This window comes from Heterodontus francisci, chromosome 24 (genome assembly GCF_036365525.1).
Source record: "Heterodontus francisci isolate sHetFra1 chromosome 24, sHetFra1.hap1, whole genome shotgun sequence".
Taxonomy (NCBI): domain Eukaryota; kingdom Metazoa; phylum Chordata; class Chondrichthyes; order Heterodontiformes; family Heterodontidae; genus Heterodontus; species Heterodontus francisci.
Window position 1 is genome coordinate 52,971,291 of NC_090394.1, and position 22,815 is coordinate 52,994,105.

The 22,815-nt window shown below is 42.3% G+C and overlaps 1 protein-coding gene and 1 long non-coding RNA gene across 3 annotated transcripts in view; one reads left to right on the top strand and one right to left on the bottom strand.

Annotated features, from left to right (window-relative positions):
• LOC137383405 (uncharacterized) overlaps positions 1-3,975 on the bottom strand; it is a 19,503-nt gene extending 15,528 nt beyond the window's left edge. For both annotated transcript variants that reach the window (XR_010977402.1, XR_010977401.1), the window contains exon 1: positions 3,605-3,975. This is a non-coding gene — a long non-coding RNA (uncharacterized lncRNA). The remainder of the gene's footprint in view (positions 1-3,604) is intronic.
• Positions 3,404-22,727, top strand: arl6ip1 (ADP-ribosylation factor-like 6 interacting protein 1). The gene is made up of 6 exons (XM_068056204.1): positions 3,404-3,534; positions 7,524-7,657; positions 10,217-10,336; positions 13,426-13,543; positions 18,627-18,711; positions 20,954-22,727. Exons 1-6 carry the CDS (start codon positions 3,493-3,495, stop codon positions 21,070-21,072), a joined length of 618 nt encoding a protein of 205 aa, XP_067912305.1. The 5' UTR covers positions 3,404-3,492; the 3' UTR covers positions 21,073-22,727.
• Positions 22,728-22,815: the final 88 nt, after the last annotated feature.

Below are 22,815 nucleotides of genomic sequence, written 5' to 3' on the forward strand. Positions count from 1 at the left end.
GGTCTACCAGGACAATCCTGTTAGTAGAGGGAAGGAGGTAGAAGTGGGCTGTCTGAGGTTGCGGGACTGAGGCTGGAAGCTGTGGAGGGAAGATCACCAGAGGCGATGAGGTCAGTGACAGTCCTGGAGATGTTTGGTGGGGTCATGGTCCGGGGGAGGTAGGAAGAAGTGTCTGAGAATTGGTGCTCAGCCTCTGCAAGGTAGAGGTTGGTACGCCAGACAACAACAGCACCACCCTTGTCAGCGAGTTTGATCACAATGTTCGTTAGAGGATGGAGTGCGGCAAGTTGTGAGGGAGACATGTTGGAGAGTGAGGAGAATGGAGAAATTGAGATAGCCGATGTCTCGCTTACAGTTCTCAATGAAAAGATCAAGAGTGGGGTAAGAGGCCAGAGGGAGGGGCCCAGTGGAGGGAGAAAACTGGAGGCGGGTGAATTGATCCACTGGTCGGATGGTGGGGGGTGAAGACTCCTGGTCAATGAAGTGAGCCTGGAGACGAAGGCGACAGAAGAAGAGCTCAACGTCATGCTGAGCATGAAATTAATTGAGATGGGGGCATAAGGGGATAAGGAGTCCTTTGTGCACAGATCATTCAGCAAAATTGGTTGGTCATCTTGAACAGAACCTATCTGGGAAACCATGGACTGTTCTTTGTACCATTATGTGAAGACAAGTTGTACTAATTTAACGAAGCAAATCTGATTACAACTACAAGTTATCCTATGGAATAAAGTAACAATTGTTTGAACCAAGTTTCACCACCTCTAGTATTACGTCTACCTTGAGAGATTAAAGAAATACATGCAAATATGCCATCTGATGCAGGTCATGAGGGGGGTTTCAACTTTACACCGTAACTTTGACTACTTGTACTGTTGCCATACGAGTAGTAAAACAGCAGTTTTATAACTCATTATAGGTGCAAATGATGCCAGTGACCTCAAGGAACTAATTTATAATAACATTGCCCTATTCCCACCGACTGAGAGACCATCCTTATCCTCCTCAGGGCCTACAGCTTAGTTGGACAGTAGGTCATTTTACTATGCAAACTGGGGTACTGTGATGTACATAGGACCCTGATTGGTATTTTAGGACCATATTGGGTGGTGTGTGCACGGGTTCAGGTTGGCCGTTACCTGGTCGGGCCCGGGTTGGGTTTTAATTTTATACCCGAGCCAGGCTTTATTGCCTTGTCAAAGGTGGCATATTTCAGATGAGGTGTTGAACTGTGGCCCTGTCTGTCTACCTGTGGAATTACAGCCTCAGAGCACTATTCAAAGCATGGAATTTATCTGTGATCCTAGCCAATGTTCCAGTCTGTACCAGCACTACCAGAAAACTTATTAATGTGCTTTCTGTAATACGTTGTTCTGGGGCAGCAATGGTTAGCACCGCAGCCTCACAGCTCTAGGGACCCGGGTTCGATTCTGGGTACTGCCGGAGTTTGCAAGTTCTCCTTGTGACCGCGTGGGTTTTTGCCAGGTGCTCTGGTTTCCTCCCACTGCCAAAGACTTGCAGGTTGATAGGTAAATTGGTCATTGTAAATTGCCCTTAGTGTTGGTAGGTGGTAGGGAATATAAGATTACTGTAGGATTAGTATAAATGGGTAGTTGTTGGTCGGCACAGACTCGGTGGGCCGAAGGGCATGTTTCAGTGCTGTATCTCTAAATAAAAATAAAATAAATAAATTGCCACATTTCCTACCTAAGAATAGTGACTTTCTTTTTTTAAAAAAAAACCTCTTGGTTGTACAGCACTTTAGGGACTCTTGTGAGATGAGCTGCAATATAACTCCAAGTTCTTTAGATTGATCTTGATGAGAAAGATAGCTGAAGACTTGGAAGAATGGTATATCGTGCAGAAGTAAAAAGCTAGCAAAAAACAATGATACAGCCAGTGGCTTTCTATGGACACCCAGCATAAAACACTGAAAGAGAGGGTGCAAAAATGCTGGAAGCCTTTGAGAAGTGGGGAGAGTTCCATGAAGCATGTAAAGAAGTGAAGAACTTTTGCCTGAAAAGCTAAAAGAAAGAATGACACTTATCAATATAAATAAACTCACCAACAGCAAACATCAGAAACTGCTGCTGTCCACTGCTATGTGTCTAAGTACTGTTCTGGAATTGGGGGTGGGTGGAATAAAGTCCAATCCTATTCTAAACTGCTGATATCAGAACACGCTTCTTTTGCATTTTGATTAGTGTAATCAAAATTAACTCAGTAAATTACTTTTCATTACTAATTGGGATCAATGTTTTAACAAATTATTGAGTCAAGAGGTGGAAAAATAAACTGAAAATCTGTAATAAAAAGGAAAGCATCATTGGTTTTACAATTCTGTGGCTTCATCAATCATAGAATTGTAGAAAGTTTACGGCACAGAAAGAGGCCACTTGGCCCATTGTGTCTGTGCCGGCTGAAAAAAGATCCACCTAGTCTAATCCCACCTTCCAGCATTTGGTCCGTCGCCCTGCAGATTACAGTGCTTAAGGTGCATATTCAGTACTACCTTTGAATGAGTTGAGGGTTTCTGCCTCAACTCCCTTTCCTATCAATGACTTTCCCTCCATCATAAGATCAGGAATAGGCTGTTTACTGACATTTTCAGGGTTTTGCTTCATTCACAACTCCTCTAGTTATGAAGCTGCCTATGCCAGCATCCGGCAGAACTTGAATAATATCCAGATTTGAGCAGGTAATTGGACGTCTCAAACAAAAGAAACGTCAGTCAGTTCCCCTGAGCTTCACAGCCCACCATCAATGTTTTAGTAGTCACAACTGACCAGAACCTAACTGGACCAGCCATGTCAATGCTGGATACAAGATTCGCGCATCACCTCTGAACAGCCTAGCTCTAATTTTAAGGTTACATCCCCTTGTGGTCTCCCCTAGCAGAGGAAATAGTTTCTGTCTACCCTATTAAATCCTTTAATCATCTTAAATACCTCAATTAGTTTAACCCTTAATCTTCTATACTCAAGGAAAGACAAACTGTACTCATAAATTAACCCTTTCAGTATCATTATGGTGAATCTGCATTGCACTGTGTACAAAACCAGTACATCCAGAACTGGCCTTTGGTCAGAGGTCTGTGTTCTGAACAATTCTGATGAAACATTAGCTCTGTTTCTCTCTCCATAGATGCTGCTGTTGGACAGTGCAGAGCAGCCAAGTGGCTCTGATGTTGCTATATAAAGAAAACAGCCAATCCGAAACGACCTGTGAACTTGGAAAGGAGCCAATCAGGAACGAGCAGTGAACCAATCAGATGGCGAGCAAACGGCAGCCTGCATAGAATTGAGCCAATCAGAAGCAGCAAGCGGCAGGCCCCTTTCAGCCAATCAGTAACAGCGGGTGGCAAAGCCGGACACAATTCCACCAATCAGAAGCGGGGAAGCTGCGCAGCCGCACTGAGACGGTTTGGAGGGAGCTGCAGCTGAGGGAGGGAGTGTTCGAGGTGGTGAGTGACTCGTCCGTTTGGAAAGCAGCATGGCGAGCGGAGAGGGGGATAACAAAAGCGCCAACCTGTTGGTGAGTGGGGTTGTTTAATTCGGTTTCTGGTGTTAACGCCTCGGTGTCCGTTAAAAAAAAAACCTCAAACCTGTGAGCTGTTGGCGCCTGAGCCTCCAGTAGAGCGGCGCCGCCACCGCTGCTGAACGGCCTCGGAGCCTGGGCCTGGTCACCCCTCCCTCCGCTGGGGGCCAGCGCTCGATCCTCAGTCTAAGCGCGTTAGTCTTCAGGGGAATTGAACGACAGTACGAAGGACTTTGTTGTTCCCACCAGCACTCCGCTGACAGATTAGCCTCAGTTTAAACATTTAAACAATGCGCTCTCTGTCTCCGCGAACGGCTTAAAGCTGTATGTGTGCTCGGGGTAGTTAATCTGCTTTGGCCATTACTAAGGGCGCTGCTTAGAAAGCAAAGGGTGATTGTGTTGGTGAGACCTACGCCCCCCCGGTCTTGCTAAATCATGTTCTTGCCCTCTGGTGTGTCACCCGAGTGGAAATGCAGCCGGAAAGTGATGACATGCTTCCTTTGGGGGGTGGGGGAGGAGAAATAACATTCAAAGCAGAACTAGTACTGTTTACAGCTGATATTCGTGCTTTATGGTAGGGTGGAGTAATCAGCAATAGCAATACTATATTTTTTTTTCTCGCCCTAACTTGGTAGTTACTTGTAGACCCCCCCCCGCATCAAAATGAATTCAGCACAGGGTTGTGATTATATAGTGCTTTTCCAATTCTCTGAATGTTCATCACAGCCATTGTAGTTTGTTTGAGTTGTGGCCACTGTTATGTAGGCAAATGTTTGGGCAGTTTTGTCCTACAGAAAATGAGATGAATGTAGTCTGTTTCATTTTTTTGACCCTGACTAACTTGACTCCCAAATCTCCACCACCATCAAGTCCACTTACTTCCACCTCTAATATCACCTATCATTGTCCTTGGTTCAGTCTCTCTGCTGAAACCCTCATCCATGCATTTGTTGCCTCCAGACTTGACTATTCCAATGCTGTCCTGGTTGTTCTCTCATCTTCTGCCCTCCATTTTGAGCTCATGCTTTGATTTCAAAATTCTCATCCTTATATTCAGATCTCTCCATGGCTTTCCCCCTGCCTGTTGTGTAACTCCTCTAGCCCTACAACCCTCCAGGAATTCTGTTCTTCCAATCTGTACGCCCCTAATTTTCTTCAGCCTTCCATTGGCAGCCATTCTTCAACTGAATAGACTCTAAGCTCTGGCGATCCCTCCCTAAACCTTTCCTCATTTTAAGATGCTCCATAAAGCCTACCTCTGACCAAGCTTTTGGTCACCTGTTGTAATATTTCCTTGTGTAGCCTGGTGCCATATTTTGTTTGATTATGCTCCAGTGGAAAGTCTTGAGACATTTTACTATGTTAAAGTTGCTTTTCAGTGCAAATAGGTTTTTGGGACATAAATGTTGGCCCAGAGATTGGGAGAACTCCCTGCTTTTGTTAGAATTGTACTAGGGGATCTTCTGTATTCACTCAAACAGACATGGTTTAAAAAAAACTATCAAAATTCTTTATTCCAGAAGGGTTTTAAGTTTTGGTCACAGGACTCATTACTTAAGTCAGCTGATTTCTAACATTGGAACTGGAAACTGATGACACAGCATAAGCTGTTCTGTGGGTGATTTCATTTTATTTTTTGTTTATTGCAAGCTGTGGAAAAAGCAATTGATGCAGGGTCAGGTGTTTCATGGCAGAAAATACACAAATGGGATATGATGTCATAAACAGCAAGAGCAAAGCTCAGGCAATGTGCTAGTTGTCTCAAACCCAAGATGTATTACTGCCATGCAATATTCCAGAGTGTCACTCTTAATATGTAAACATAATTGCTCTGGAGAGAGTACAGAAGAGATTTACAAGAATGTTACCAGGGCTTGAAAGTTGCAGCCAAGAGGAAAGATTGGATAGGCTAGGGTTGTTTTCCCTAGAACAGAGGAGACTGAGAGGTGACTTAAATGAGGTGTACAAAATTATGAGGGGTCTTGATAGAGTAGACAGGAAGGACCTGTTTCCCCTAGCGGAGAGGTCAATTACCAGGGGGCACAGATTTAAGGTGGCTGGTAGAAGGATTAGAGGGAACATGAGGAAAAACCTTTTCACCCAGAGGGTGGTGGGTGTCTGGAATTCACTGCCAGGAACGGTGATGGAGGCAGAAACCCTCAGTTCTTTTCAAAGGTACCTGGACATGCACCTGAAATGCTGTAACATGCAAGACTATGGACCAGGTGCTGGAAGGTGGGATTAGATCAGGCGGCTAGTTTGTTCAGCCGGCACGGACACGATGCACTGAATGGCTTCCTTCTGTGCTGAAATTTTTCTGTTGTTCTATGTCTAACCTTTCTAAATTATCAAGAACAATATGGTGGGCAGCAACAAATTGTTTCTGTTTTTGTATCATGTTTAGGGCTAAAATAATATTGAATACGATAGTTTTAATTCACGATAAATACATTTCAACAGGTCATCCCCTTTTATATATTCATGTGTCCAGGACGAGCCAAAATTAAAGATTTATCTTCAGTTAGTTTTAATTAATCCCAAAGAGTTTTGAAAACTCTGCCATATCCTGAGCATGTGCCCAGGTGATACACCAATGTTTTTAGCAGTGCTGTTCTCAACAGCTGTTCATTGCCAAAAGTGATGATTCCCCAAGCCTGTCACTTTCTTACAAGGGTTCTTGCAGCCATTCTTTCATAAAGCTTCTATAATTTAATATTTGAAGTGTTTTATGCCTTTAGAAAAGTTACACCCTTTTACTGTCTTGTGTAACTAAATATGTTGGCAATAGGTTAACATGTGTTTGAACATGTGTGGGCATGTTTACCAGTAGCTGTATGGATTGTTGCCTAAAGTTTGATAGCTACAAGAACTAGTGTGTTCTCTCCAGACCCAAATAGCTGACTTTTCCAATCTTCTACCTTTGTGATCATGTTTTAAGTTTAATTTCCAGCCTGCTATCGTGAATCTGTTTAATCTTGCATTTTGACAAGGTTTTCCATGACTTGGACCCTTGCTGGGTGCAATTCCACAGGCACTGGGCATCCTCCAGCAGTTCATCCAGCTGGCCATTATTAATGTTGAAGCTTTGGTGATTATTGTCAGTCTGTCTGTGTTAATTATGGCCAAGCAAGATCCTGTCCCTCGCCTAATTTCTTACACACCTACAGTTCTAGCTGGGTTGCTGGACAATAATCAGGAGTGGAACCCTAGTAATCAAAAAAATCATTCTCAGCTGAACTCTATGCTGAGGTCAACTGTAGTGCCCCAACTACTGGCCCAGTCCATTAAGCACAGATTGTTCATTACAGTTAGACTTCCCTTTATGGCTTAGTTACTCACTGGATAAGCTGCCATGTCATCAAAGAAGATACATTTTCTTTTCCATACTCTAATTTACCAAGCTGTGTATTGTGTGTAGTTACTGGGTATTCTCTGGAAGAGCAAGGTGTAACCCAGATGCCACCTAGCAGAAAACCTACAGTCACTCAATAAGATTGTGTAAAGACTGCTATAAATTTATTTTCCTCCCAATCCCCTTACAAAGGTTTGAATTCTTATTTTGACCAGCCATAATTAACACTCGTGAGCTTAGAATGCATGTGGAGAATTGAGGTGATGCTGCTTCATACACAAAGGAATCTAGTGTCTGGGTTTCGCTGTTGCAAATTGAGTGTGTTCCAGTCTTGAACAAAAAGGTGACCTTGCAGCCTTGAAAACTAGCCAAGATATTTGGCTAATATGCTTTGCAGTATTGTCTGTTTATACTGTACAATCAACAATTATGACAATTACTCAAAACATCAAATATTCATATCTTTTCACTTTGCAGTATAGTTTTGATGGGCTGAGCAAGTGTTTTTGGATGAGTTATACATGCTGTTTTAATACTTACTAGGAATATTACTATATCCCATTCACTGCTGCTTGTTTCACTTCCCCCTTGTCAGAGACAATGTAAAAATCACAATGACTTTTTGATTTTGCAGGCTGCAGAAACTGCCCAGCTTGAAGAGCATTTGGAGGGTTGGGGAGAAGTGATGCTTGCTGCAGATTGTGTCTTGCGCTGGGAGAAGTCCTGGTTTCCTGCTATAATGATGCTTATTGTGTCAGTGGTATTTTTGTAAGTATTCGAATAAAATGCCTTCAAAGTGGAAAACTCTCCCAAGGAGCTTTACGTGGGATTATCTGACAAAATTGGACACCGAGCCAAAGGAAGAGGTATTGGGAGGGGTGACCAAAAGCTTGATCAAAAACAGTTTAAGAAATGTCTTTTTTGGAGGAGAGAGAGAGAGATGGGGAGAGGCAGAGGGAATTCGAGTCTGAAGCCTAGACTTCTGAAGGCACAGCTGCCAGTTGTGGGCTGGAGGGGTCGAGAGGCCATTGGTTTGCAGAATGTTTAGCCATTCTTTGGAAATAAAATTTCACCTATTGGAGTGTCATTCTGAGTTAATGTACTGGACAGTTGTGGAATTCATGCTCATTAGCCTGTTGGAACTAGCCCCAGTGTAAACCTTATGGTAACACGAGATAGTACCTTTCCAATTGTTTTAATTATCATCGCCCAGAAAAAGCAGAAAACAAGTCAAGTGTTGAGTTAAATGCTGTGCCATAGGGTGCTAGAATTTTGGTTTAAATCAGCATTTCTCCACCGTTCAAATTCCCAAGCTTCATTATACTTTGACAGTTATCTAGACCTTTAAAAACAAAACTTAAGGGGTTTATCTTTTGGCCAATTTTAGTAACATTAAATGACTTGGTTAGTGGTAGGGAGTTCATTTAAAAATGAGTAACATCTACATTTGTAAGAAGGATCTCTCATCATGAAGATTCCTTTAATCAGTGAAAACAGGTAGTATGTCAACCAACAGTTCATCCTTCTTTCTGTACTGCTCAAGCATGATAAATGAGCCACCAAATTATCTGCATTTTGATTCTATAGATGTTTATCTCTTCACATGACTGCTGCAGGGTAACACTAGATGGTGTGAATATTGTTTTCATTTTTGTGGTAATCTGCTAGTTTCTCAGCTGTGTTCATGTGTGGGGATGTTTGCAGTTAGTAATCAGCTTTACACAGTAATATTAGCAGACACAGTTCAAATTTAGCAGTTTCCCTTCCATGTAAAGAATGAAAAACGTATCTAGAAACAAGACAGAACAGCTATTTTACCTCAAACATCTGTAATTATGATACAGTAAAGGTAAATACTATACAACAGAGTACAGTCTGGGTTGAATAATGCTGGAAAATATCAGTATGTTAATGACACGCACCATTATTAATGTGCAAATTGGCCAGTAAGCTCGGGGTTAAGAGAGGTGATGCGAGTGGTGAATCTCCAGAACTTGCTGGTCACTTTATGCCACACTGCTGTTTGCTTTGCACAGATGGCAACTTGCTCTGAGCCTCCCCGTTATTAAGACTGTGCTGGATTTAAACATTGTCAAATAAACTCCATAGAAAGTTCGGGCTGGTGATCAAGACCCTTTTAACAATGTGATAATTGTTACTGTAATGCCAATCACCTCTCATAAAGAAGAATTGTGAGTGCAAGGGGTATTGAGTTACTTGGTCTTGAGGAGCAGATTGGGTGGTGGGGGACACATACCTGGCCTGTAGATCCACAACCTTAGATCTAATCCTGAATATACGGTGCAGTTTAAAAACTTGTCATAGAACTTTAAAATCTTATTTTTACATTTATCCTTCCATTTATGTAGCATCTCAAAATCTCTCACAATTAATGCCTTTTGAAGTGCTGCGACTTCTGTAGGCATACATGGACAGTTATTCTGTGCTAGCACATGAAATAAAAGGTAAAAGACCTACAGCCAATTCAGAAAAAAACTCTGGGAAAATTCCTCCTCGGCTTCTTAAAGCAAATCAGACAAGGCTCCAGGAGATCACAGTAACTCAACACGGGGGAAGATGGCGTCGTGGTAATGTCACTGGACGAGTAACCCAGAGACTCTGGCTACTGCTCGGGAGGCATAGGTTCAAATCCCAACACTTGAATTCAGTTAGTCTGGGAATTAAAAAGCGCTAGTCTAATGGTGACCATGAAGCCATTGTCAATTGTTGTAAAACCCCTTCTGGTTCACTAGTCCTTTGGGAAGGAAATCTGCAGTTTGGTCTACATGTGACTGGTTGACTCCTTTTTAAATAAAAAATCCTCTGAAATGGCCTAACAAGGGCAATTAGAGATGGGCAATAAATACTGGTCTAGTCAGTGATGCCCACATCCCACAAAAAACAAATTAAAAAAAACATAATTGCAACAATGGAAATATCTCTTCAGGCACGTATCAATTTCTCTTTGAAGGGCTGTAGCAAATATATGTATATTCTGTTACTTGCTGACATTTAATGTAATTCTTCGTCAACACTAGTTTCTTTCTCAGATTCACTTCCAACACCTCAAACCTGCTATTGTGAATGAGCATTGATATTCTGAGAGTGCTTGGGTATTGATGGAAACTTAAAAGATATCTGGGACCGTCTATAAATTCTGCAACAGTACATTCACCACACCAACACCCATCCACCACACCACCTGCTCCGTTTCTTCCCCCCCCCCCCCCCCCCCCCCCCACCACCACCCCCTCCAAAATTGAATTAGACAAGATGAAATAAATAAGCATAGAGACTTAATTTCTTGAATGTGATTTGCCTTCACAGACTGATCTACTGGCTGGATCCTTCAGTGCTGACTGGTGTTTCGTGTGCTATTATGATTATCTGTTTGGCAGATTACCTTGTTCCAACTATTGCTTCCAGGATGTTTGGATCCAATAAATGGTGAGAAGCATATTTTAAAATTTTAGTAAATTAAAATGCTTCTTTCTGTTAGTTTGAATTCTGTCGTCCATATCCTTAACTAAATTTGTAATTTCCATTTATTTTCACAATTAAACCCTGCTACTGGTGTAGACATCTGTTCCTCACCTGTACACCCAAATTTGAATCCGTCTAGAGTGATGAGAACTCAGTCTTGAGATGAACCTTCCATCCCTCCCCAACTCTCAATCCTCTCCTTCTGCAGTTACTACCTAATGCTGGGGTGGGGGGGGGGGGGGGGGGGGGGGCGGGGAAAGAGAGGGGGTAGTTCCACAGTTAGCAGTGCTTTCGGTCTTTACCTAAGTAGCCATTTGTCAGCAACATCACAGTCCAGCCTGAAACTGTCTGTCCACACCAAATGGCCCTGTGCACTTTTCAGCAGGATTATTAGATATCAGTCTTGAGTGGGAACTGTAGTTAATTTTTTTTAATTTTAAAGGAAAATTGGTTAGTCTGAAATAAATAAATAAATGGTTCTGATATCAACATTTTTAATTAAAATGTTCTAAACCTTACTTTCTTTATAAAAGAGGATAAAAATGTACTTTTTTTTTTAAAACCGGATCACATTCCTTGTCCAGGGATCTTGGCATGGTTTTACTACCTCTGTCAACTTTTTTAGAATTAGAACATTACAGCGCAGTACAGGCCCTTCGGCTCTCGATGTTGCGCCGACCTGTGAAACCATCTGACCTACACTATTCCATTTTCATCCATATGTCTATCCAATGACCACTTAAATGCCCTTAAAGTTGGCGAGTCTACTACTGTTGCAGGCAGGGCGTTCCACGTCCCTACTACTCTCTGAGTAAAGAAACTACCTCTGACATCTGTCCTATATCTATCACCCCTCAACTTAAAGCTATGTCCCCTCGTGTTTGCCATCACCATCCGAGGAAAAAGACTCTCACTATCCACCCTATCTAACCCTCTGATTATCTTATGTGTCTCTATTAAGTCACCTCTCCTCCTCCTTCTCTCCAACGAAAACAACCTCAAGTCCCTCAGCCTTTCCTCGTAAGACCTTCCCTCCATACCAGGCAACATCCTAGTAAATCTCCTCTGCACCCTTTCCAAAGCTTCCACATCCTTCCTATAATGCGGTGACCAGAACTGCACGCAATACTCCAGGTGCGGCCTCACCAGAGTTTTGTACAGCTGCAGCATGACCTCGTGGCTCCGAAACTCGATCCCCCTACTAATAAAAACTAACACACCATATGCCTTCTTAACAGCCCTATTAACCTGGGTAGCAACTTTCAGGGATTTATGTACCTGGACACCAAGATCTCTCTATTCATCTACACTACCAAGACTCTTCCCATTAGCCCAGTACTCTGCATTCCTGTTACTCCTTCCAAAGTGAATCACCTCACACTTTTCCGCATTAAACTCCATTTGCCATCTCTCAGCCCAGCTCTGCAGCCTATCTATGTCCCTCTGTACCCTACAACATCCTTCGGCACTATCCACAACTCCACCGACCTTTGTGTCATCCGCAAATTTACTAACCCACCCTTCTACACCCTCTTCCAGGTCATTTATAAAAATGACAAACAGCAGTGGCCCCAAAACAGATCCTTGCGGTACACCACTAGTAACTAAACTCCAGGATGAACATTTGCCATCAACCACCACCCTCTGTCTTTCAGCTAGCCAATTTCTGATCCAAAGCTCTAAATCACCTTCAACCCCATACTTCCGTATTTTCTGCAATAGCCTACCGTGGGGAACCTTATCAAACGCCTTACTGAAATCCATATACACCACATCCACTGCTTTACCCTCATCCACCTGTTTGGTCACCTTCTCAAAAAACTCAATAAGGTTTGTGAGGCACGACCTACCCTTCACAAAACCGTGCTGACTATCGCTAATGAACTTAATTCTTTTCAAGATGATTATAAATCCTGTCTCTCATAACCTTTTCCAACATTTTACCCACAACCGAAGTAAGGCTCACAGGTCTATAATTACCAGGGCTGTCTCTACTCCCCTTCTTGAACAAGGGGACAACATTTGCTATCCTCCAGTCTTCCGGCACTATTTCTGTCGACAATGACGACATAAAGATCAAGGACAAAGGCTCTGCAATCTCCTCCCTGGCTTCCCAGAGAATCCTAGGATAAATCCCATCTGGCCCAGGGGACTTATCTATTTTCACACTTTCCAAAATTGCTAACACCTCCTCCTTGTGAACCTCAATCCCATCTAGCCTTCCCACATAAGATTAGTTAACTCGGTACAAAATAAGAATTTAATTTTTGGCTTCCTGATCCATATGGCTTATCGATGACGTCATGACAGGTAGGGGATGCTATGGCTGTAACTTCACAAATTACAGTAGCAGGCTCATCTTAACCCTAATATCAAGGGATGTTTGAGAAGCCTGAAATTTGAAAGGGGCGGCACAGTGGCGCAGTGGTTAGCACTGCAGCCTCACAGCTCCAGGGATCCGGGTTCGATTCCGGGTACTCCCTGTGTGGAGTTTGCAAGTTCTCCCTGTGTCTGCGTGGGTTTCCTCCAGGTGCTCCGGTTTCCTCCCACAAGCCAAAAGACTTGCAGGTTGATAGGTAAATTGGCCATTATAAATTGTCACTAGTATAGGTAGGTGGTAGGGAAATATAGGGACAGGTGGGGATGTTTGGTAGGAATATGGGATTAGTGTAGGATTAATATAAATGGGTGGTTGATGTTCGGCACAGACTCGGTGGGCCAAAGGGCCTGTTTCAGTGCTGTATCTCTAATCAATCAAAAATAATCAACTAGATTTTAAAAAAGGGGGATAGCCATTAATAGACCATTAAGACCACATGTAGATTTATTTTTTAATCAAGCTTTTTAATAATGGCATTTGGAAGCAGACTGCTTTTGTGTGCATTGGAGTATGCCATAAAACTGACATTACCCATCTAGCTGTATCTGGGCTGCTTTTTGTTTTTGTATCCACCTAAACTTGGAGGTGACTTTATAAAAAAACATATTCATGTGAAATTACGTGAATATTTGTGTAGTCCGGAAATTATTACTTAACGTGCTTGGATCAACAGGACTACAGAACAGCAGCAGCGTTTTCATGAAATCTGCAGTAACCTGGTAAAGACTCAGCGTAGGATTGTGGGCTGGTGGCGGCGCATTTTTGCTCTGAAGGAAGAAAAACCCAAAATGGTATGTCTCATCCCTCTTGCATTAATTGTACATTGTCTATATTCCTGTTGGAAAACTGGTTTAATTCCTATTGCTTTGCAGGCATATGATCATTTTCCATTAAAGGAGGGATAAACTGGTCTGCATCTTAAAACGTGGATGTGATTCATATGAATTACTGGGTTTACGCATAAAATGGTTTGTTTTACTAATGTTGGAAGAGACCCTTTCCACATTATGTGTAAAATTATATTTTTTTGTATAGGAAGTACATAACACAAGAATTAGTGGGAGTAGGCCATTCGGCCCCTCGAGCCTGCTCCACTATTCAATAGGATCATGGTTGTTCTGATTGTGGCCTCAACACTTTCCTACATGCCCCCCATAACCCTTGACACCCTTGTCGATCAAAAATCTCTAACTTGGCCTGAATATATTCAATGACTCAGCCTTCTCTGCTGTCTGGGGAAGACAGTTCCACAGACTAACGACCCTCAGAGAAACGATTTATCCTCATCTCAGTCTTAAATGGGAGACCCCTAATTTTTAAACTCTGTCCCTTAGTTCTAGACTCCCCCACAAGGGGAAACATTCTCTCAGTATCAAGCCCCCTCAAGGTCTTATGTTTCAATAAGATCACCTCTCATTCTTCTAAACGCCAATGGCTATAAGCCCAACCCTTCTTCATAAACTAACCCCTTCATTTCAGGAATCAGGCTCATGAATGTTCTCTAAACTGATTCTACTGCAATTACATCCTTTATGTAAGGAGAACAAAACTGTACAGAGTACTCCAGCTGCAGCCTTACTAAAGCCCTGTAAAGCTGTATCAACACTTCCCTACTTTTATATTCCATTTCCCCTTGCAATAAATGGCAGCATTCCATTTGCCTTCCTTATTTCTTGCTGTACCTGCATATTGACCTTTTGTGATTCATGTACCTGGGCACCCAGATCCCTCTGTACCATAGAGTTCTGTAATCTCTCTCCATTTAAATAATACACTGCTTTTCTAATCTTCCTGCCAAAGTGGACAAGTTCACATCTTTCCACATTATACTCCCAACTGCCAATTTGCCCATTCACTTAACCTATCTATATCTCTTTGTAGACTCTATGTCCTCTTGACAACTTGCTTTCCTACCTATCTTTGTGTCATCTGCAAATTTAGCTAGCATATATTCGGTCCCTTCATCTAAGTCATTGATATAGTTTGTAAATAGTGAGGCCCCAGCACTGAACCCTGTGGCACTCCTCTAGTAATGGTTTGTCAACCCAAGAATGGCCCATTTATCCCTACTCTGCTTCCTTTTAGCTAACCGATCCTCTATCCATGCTAATATGTTACCCCCTACACCATGAGCTCTTATTTTGTGTAGTAACCTTTGATGTGGCACCTTATTAAATGCCTTTTGGAAATCCAAATACACCACATGTGCAGGTTCCTTCCCCTTGCTTGTTACTTCCTCAAAGAACTCCAGTAATTTAGTCTAGCAAGATTTCCCTTTCACAAAGCCATGCTGGTTCTGCCTGATTTGTATTCTGATTTTCTAACTGTCCTGCTATTACCTCCTTAATAATGGATTCCAGCATTTTCCTTATGACCGATGTTAGGCTAGCTGGCTTATAGTTTCCTGCTTTCTGTCTCCATCCTCCCTCTTCTTGAATAGAGGTGTTACATTTGCAATTTTTCTAGTCTGGTCCCTTTCCAGAATCTAGGGAATTTTGAAAGATGACAACCAATGCTTCTGTTATCTCTCTGCAGACACTTATTTTAAGACCCCAGGTCCAGGGGACTTGTCAGCTTCAGTTCTAATAGTTTTGCCAGTACCTTTTCACTAGTGATTGTGATTGTTTTAGGTTCCTCCCTCCCTTTTATCTCTATTTTCAAGTACTCTTGGGATGTTTTTTGTGTCTTCTATAGTGAATGCAAACACAAAATACCTATTCAACATTTCCGTCATTTCCTTGTTTCCCATTAATTCCCCAGTCTCACTCTCTAAGGGACCAACGCTCACTTTAGTTACTCTTTTCCTTTTTAAATACCTGTAGAAACTTTTACTATCTGTTTTTATATTTGTAGCTTGCTTTCTCCATACTCTAATTTCTCTTTCTAGTCATTTTTTGCTGGTTTCTAAAATCTGTCCAGTCTTCTGACCTACCACTAATCTTCGCAATATTGTATGTTTTTTTTCATTCAGTTTGATACTATCCTTACCTTCTTAGCCACGGGATGGTGCACCCCTGTTCATAGTCTTTCTTTCTGATTGGAATAGATCTTTGCTCAGAGTTATGAAATATCTCCTTAAATATCTGCCACTGCTCTTTTATTGTCCTACCTATTAACCTGTGTTCCCAGTTCACTTTAGCCAACACCGTCCTCATACTCTTGTCTTAATCTTAAATAAAGGCAATTACACTAGTCTTAGACCCACACTTCTCAGCCTGAAACTGAATGTGGAATTCATCATGTTATGATCACTGTTGCCTCAAGGCTCCTTTACTATCCTGTTTCATTGCACATTACCAGGTCTAGAATAGCCTGCTCCCTGGCCGGCACTAGAGCGTACTGTTCAAAGAAATTGTTCTGTATATACTTGTATGAAGTCATCTTCCAGGCTACCTTTGCCAATCTGATTTGCCCAATCTATATGAAGATTAAAATCACCCGTGATTATTGCAGTACCTTTTTTAGAAGCCCCCATTGTTCCTACCTGTATACTCTGTCCTACAGTGTAGCTACTGTTAAGGGGCCTATAAACTACTCCCACAAGTGACTTCTTACCTTTGCTAGTTCTAATCTCTACCCAAACTGATTCTACATCTTGATCTCTGAGCTAAGGTTATCTGTCGCTATTGTACTAATTACATCTTTAATTAACAGAGCTACCCTACCACCTTTTCCAAGCTTCCTGTCCTTCTGAAATGTCAAATGCTCTTGAATATTTCGGTCTCAGCCTTGGTCACCTTGCAACCATGTCTATGAGTTGGCTATCAGGTCATGCATATTTATTTCTGTTTGTGCTATCGATCCATTTTGTTACGAATACTGTGAGCATTCAGAAACAGAGCCTTAAATTGTGCCATTTTATCATACTTGCAGACTCTGGCCTTAGCTGCTGGTGCACTCTTAAGTTTGTACGCTTTGTCCCCATCAGAACCCATATCGCTAGCCTGCCCTTTTGCCTTGTCCTTTCTCTATAATTTACCACATCTCCCCACTCTTTTCCACCCCCCCACTATTTAGTTTAGAGTCCTCTTTACCACCCTAGTTATATGACTTGCCAGAATACTGGTCCCAACACTGTTCAGGTGAAGACTGTCCCAACGGTACAGCTCCCGCTTGCCCCAGTACTGGTTCTAGTGCCCCATGAATCGAAACCCATTTCTCCCACAACTATCTTTTGAGCCACTCATTCAACTCTCTAATCTTATTGACCCTATGCCACTTTGTTCATGGCTCAGGTAGTAATCCAGAGATTATTACCTTATGGTTCTGATTTTTAATTTAGCGCCTAACTGTTCATAATCCCTATGCAGAACCTCTTTCCTAGTCCTGTCTATGTTGTTGATACCCATGTGAACTACAACAACTGGATCCTCCCCCCTCCCACTGCAACTTCCTCTCCAGCCCCTAGCAGATGTCCTAAACTGTGGCACCGGGCCAGCAACACAGCCTTCTGGACTCTCGCTCTTGGCTGCAGAGTACTGTTGTCTATCCCTCTGACTATACTGTCCCCTACTACTATTACATTTCAGTTTATTTTTCCCACTTGAATGGCGCCATGGCTAGTCTGCTTATGCACCCTGCAGTCCTTCTCATCCACAGGTAGCAAACACCTCGTACTTGCTGGACAAAATCAGGGGCTGAGGCTCCTCCATCGCTACATGCTGGCTCCCCATACCTGCCTGATGCACAGACACATCCTCCTGTCACTGACCATTGACCAACTCTAAAGTTATGCCTCACCTAGGGGGTGTGACTGCCTCCTGGAACACAGCATCTAGGTAACTCTCTCCCTCCCTGATTTCCCGCAGTGTTTACAACTTCGATTCCAGCTCAGCAACTCTGAGCCGAAGTTGCTCAAGTTGTACACGCTCACTGTAGATATGGTTATGCATTTTTTTTTTTGTGATACAGCACTGAAACAGGCCCTTCGGCCCACCGAGTCTGTGACGACCAACAACCACCCATTTATATTAACCCGACAGTAATCCCATATTCCCTACTACCGACCTACACTAGGGGCAATTTACAATGGCCAAGTTACCTATAACCTGCAAGTCTTTGGCTGTGGGAGGAAACCAGAGTTTCCGCAGATTCCCACATGCTGCAGTCATGGGACATCACCATCCCGGCCATGTTTGTCTAACTTTATTTAATTTGTCAATTAGTTATTAATTTACACAGCTAAAGTTGCACTCTCCTAGCTTGGAGACAGAGGAAGAAGACTCACCAGCTACTGGAGGCTGGAAAAAGGTAGGAAAAGGAGCACCGTGTTCCCCCTTTGCACTGAATTCCAACATAAACCAAATTCCTGACTTCGCACTTGGTCTATACTGTACTCATGCATGGTCTCCTTTCCGTGCATCCCCTTACTCAATTCTGAATTCAATGATCAGTGACTAGGATTTTAAACTAGGCGCAAACTGTACTGAGATAGTTACTGGAAACTCCCTCTTAATTAAATTAAATTCTTAATTGCAAGCCTTTTACCTGCCCGCCCCGCCCCCCACCCCGCTCACTCGCATATAATTTTAAGGATCTATTTTTTCACTTGTTTCTGTGGGAGACATATGGCCTTTACTCGGTCTTCTCAAATTTGGAAATTGGCAGCATCAGAATAAAACCTGGCTTGATGTGTTATAGTGATGCACTATCCAATGCTGTTTTTTTTGCCAATTAACCAACTTGCCTTACTAGCTGCTGCAATTGTCCATGGTCACTACTGATCAACTTACTATGAGAATTTTTATTTTACCTGCCTGTAGGCAAATATTTGAAAAATTGAGGTACATTATTTATTTCTAGGAACTAATTGTTCGAGGAAATTTCACCAGTTACATGATTAGTGTAATGTAATCTCTATATTCTTTGCTCTAGTATTTCATGACTGTGGTTAGCTTTCTCTCTGTGGTGGCTTGGATTGGGCAACAGGTTCATAACCTCTTCCTCACCTACCTAATTGGTAAGTTATCCAATGAGTTAATATTTTGTAGTTTATGTAATTTAGTTTGGAATCTGGGAGGTCAGCATAGATATAATTATGGGCCAAGAGGTACCTTTTGCATGTTTTCCATGTCCAAAACTGGTTGAATTCTGCAGCATGATATTCCGCTCCTGAAGTGGATATGAGCAATATTGGATTGGGCACTTGCTAATCCTGGCCACCTGAAATAAGCACAGGCATTGTTTTGCTATTAGTAAGGATCCTGTGAATGAATCGGGGTCCTTTTGTGAAATTTGTCTGCGTGTGCCTAAACGGTCACTTACTTAACCAGCCCAGCAAATCGTGCACAATCTGTAAGCAGCTTTCACAAGGTGTATTTGAAGGAGTCTCGCCTCTTCTAAGATAAGTTTCTGGTCAATCATTTTTAGCTTAATGCAGGCTAAGTAGAAAGTAATGATAGCCTTGTAACTCATAGCTTACCTTAGCTCTCCTTTTGAGCTCATTAAAATTTGCAGCCATGTCCTGGAGGATAATACATTTGGCTTCTGCCTACTTGCGCTTTGCAAGGAGAAATGGTTAGATTCTCTCCTGTCGAAAATGGTCATTGCCTGACATTTGTGTGGCACACCTGTTACTTGCCACTTTTCGCAAGTCTGCACGTTGCCCAGGTCTCACTGCCTGCACCCACTGCTTCATTATCTGACGAGTCATGAATGGTACTGAACACTCTGCAATCATCAGCGAACATCCCCACCTCTGACCTTATGATGGGGGGGGAAGGTCATTGATGAAGCAACTGAAGATGGTTGGGCTTGGGACACAATCTACAGCAATGTTTTCTGCCTGCCATTAGCCACAATCCTCAGTTAGTCTTTAAGTAATGCATCTATGACCCATCAGAAATCTGCAGTATTGAGCAGCCATCCATCCCCCCACCCCTTTTAGATGAGCTGTCAATGAGCAATCGGCAGTGTATTTTAATTAATTAGGGCAGGCAATCTGGAGCTTTAAATACATACATCCATGTGATGTGTAGCACGCTCCAAGGCTGGAATTTTATGTGGGGCAGGAAGCCCCGCCCACTGGCCCAGAAGTCAGGGGCAAGCCCACCTCTGCCTGGAGAGCCATGCCAGGATTTTATGCTCTCCAGGCCCTTAATTGTACTTGGGCAGGACTTCTACCTCCTTGGGACAGGAAGTCCTGCTGACAGGAGCTGCTGGCCAAATCAGTGGGCTGACAGCTCTTAGTCCCAGCAGTGCCACTGGGAGCAGTGGCCACTGCTGGAACTACACCTAGCCAACGGCAGGATTGTGGACGTTGGCCCCGGACCAAAGCTAAATTTTGGGGCCTCGCTGGGGATAATTGGCTGAGCACTGGCGAGTCAAGTGGGTGGACTTTATTTCAATTGGGGCTTTGAGGGGTGAGGGGGCTCTCCATGGGACACAAAGTGCCCAATCAGGAGGGCCCCCTCCACAGCCCACAAGGAGGCTGCCATTCTGTGGGGCCTAAGGCACTGCCTGCTGCTGGTAAAATAGTGGTGGTGGGAGAAGGCTCTGAAATGGCAATTAATTGGCCACTTAAGGGCCTTGATTAGCGTGGAGTGGGCGGACCATTTCTCACTGCTGCCGCCCCAGTAAAATTACAGCGGCGCGGGGAAGGTATCAGGATTGGGCCCCCCTCCCTCCCCCCCCCCCCCCCCCCCACCTCAAGCCTGCCACTCAATTCTACACTCTCCCTCTCCCCGCCACCAGCAAAGGTTGTGTAGAGTCTGAAGTTAGTTAAAGTTCCATTACTCTACTGACAAGTTGACCAAGCTTGTTAGTTTTTATTTTGGTACATATTTTCATTAATTAAGGAACCTATTGTGATATCTGTGGTAGTTATTAAAACTTTCTTTTTAGTTCAGTTATTTGGCATCTCGCTTTTTGAGGTGTGAATTGTAGCTCTAAGCAAGATAACAAAATGGGGGAAAAGAAGTCTAATGACACTTTGCATTTATTAAATGTTGTATTTGTGCAAATCTAAATGGGATTTAAGAATGAATTTCTTTATTTTTTTTCTTGTGGGGGTGGGGAGCGACTTGTATTTCTATCTATCTGTCATATTCCCCCAATAAAATTTAGCTTTTTTGCTTCTTTTTTTTTGTCGTCTCCATCCCCATTAAATGCAACTTGTTGAATCTAATGAAGGCAGTTTTTATCATATGTGCAGTTCTTTGGTTCTTTCCCTTTCATGGTACAAAATAATTTCTCGTTTTCAGTGAGTTTCATACTCTTGCTGCCTGGTCTGAATCGGCATCGACTAATCACAAAATATGTGGGAATGGCCAAGCGGGAAATTAACAAGCTACTGAAGCAAAAGGAGAAGAAAAATGAGTAATGAAAACTGGATTTGTCACAGTGAAAAAATGATTTGATTACTGGTGACCTTAGCTGACAGTCTTTTTCCTGAATCAAAAAAAGTGTAAAACTCTCAGTACATGCTCTGCTATAATGTCTGGATGTGGAGGGGGAAGAGGAAGCAATGTGTGTATATAGCAAATGGGCATGATGATACAAAATATTAATTAGGTTTTGCTTCTCATTATTTCAAGGATGGTAATCTTTTCAGATCAAGAATTGCTATTTAGTTTTTAAAATCTGTTCTCAACTGATTTTCCCTTTGTCTGTATTTGTGAATTGTTTTGAAGTAGTTTTTTTAAGCCACGATTGCACTGGAAATTTAATTAGAAGCTACATGGAATTACTGAATTGCTTGATATCAGTGCAATGACCTGCATTGCTAGAGCACTCGCATGTAAGTGGAAACCAGTTGTCAGTATTTAACAGTATATCCAGTATGACTACTGTGTGTAATTGTATGTTTGAAGTCACATGTAAATAGGACTGTCTTTCACTCTGTATAAATGTTTTTGTGTATATTTGTGAATGTACATTTTAGTTGTGTTTTAAGTGTATCCTCTTGAGGGTTCTCACTAAATAAAGCCTCAAATAGGTGGTTTACACATGGAGTAAACCTGAATCAGCCTTAATTCCTCTTTCATCCACCTGGTGTGAATAATTACCTAAAACCACCCTAGTCCATTCAGTGCGCCTAGCCCCTTTAGTATGTACTGCACAGTCATGTCATTAGCTGGTTTGTGCTTTTGAGCTTCATCCATTTCATTTGCATTGCAATTAAGAGTGCAGCTGTTCTGAAGCCATGAGCGTAGGAATTTTTCCTTTTAAAAATATGTAAAGTGGAGAAAGGCACATTTTTTTTATGTCTGCTAATCAGCTGGAGTATTCACTAGTATCCTTTTCCTGTTTGTGCTACTTTTACGTATGCACCACCGTGGACTTTTCTTCTGTTGAGGAAGGTGAAGCTCTAAAAGGGGGAGCGTGCAGTGACATCTTTCAATCTGTATTCTTTAGCCCTACTGGTATCACACAGGTGACTGGCCAGGGCCATTTTCCTGTGCTTTGCTCACCAATATATTTGTCCAATATTGTCCTTTATCCTTCTAAAACAGTTAGTCCACAGCTTTACTATCTTTGCCCCCTCCCTTGCTCTTTGGCTAAATTCAGCAATTTTAACAAGAACCATAAATTCTGATTGGCACAATCTCCTTTTTTGAAAGAATTAGGTGTTTGCCCTTTTTAGTGAGATTACTTTAGGCCTTTGAAAAAGGCTGTAATCTTTGAAATGAAGCTTGTGTTAGTTATTCAGCTACTTCTATTGGTAAATCTTAATATGTAGCTTCCATTTTAACAGTGTAGAAGTTACAAATTATGTATCGGGAAGGGGTAGCTAAAATTAACCATTGTAAAATGTTGCATTACTCTTCTAGTACGGTTTAATACAATAGGGAGCTAAAGCCTAAAAAAGGTCTAATATAGTGTTCTGTCACTTTGTGAACTGAGATGAAAACAAACCCTGACTCAGCACAACTGTTACTGTATGCATTTAAGAATGCTTGTTTTTTTTTCCAAACTGGGAGCAGTCTATCGAGATGGCTTTTGTACCAGAACTATATAAATGAACAAATAGTCTAACCTGCTATTTTCCAGCATTCTTATTTCAGATTTTGAGCAATTGCAGTATTTTGCTTTTGTTGTAGTGAACAAATACTACCATACAATT

Bases quoted from the DNA above. Each gene is read 5' to 3' on its own strand.
- arl6ip1 (XM_068056204.1), top strand. From the start codon at position 3,493: ATGGCGAGCGGAGAGGGGGATAACAAAAGCGCCAACCTGTTG. The intron at 3,535-7,523 runs GTGAGTGGGGTT...TTGATTTTGCAG, and splicing joins ACAAAAGCGCCAACCTGTTG to GCTGCAGAAACTGCCCAGCT. The intron at 18,712-20,953 runs GTAAGTTATCCA...TCTCGTTTTCAG, and splicing joins CTTCCTCACCTACCTAATTG to TGAGTTTCATACTCTTGCTG.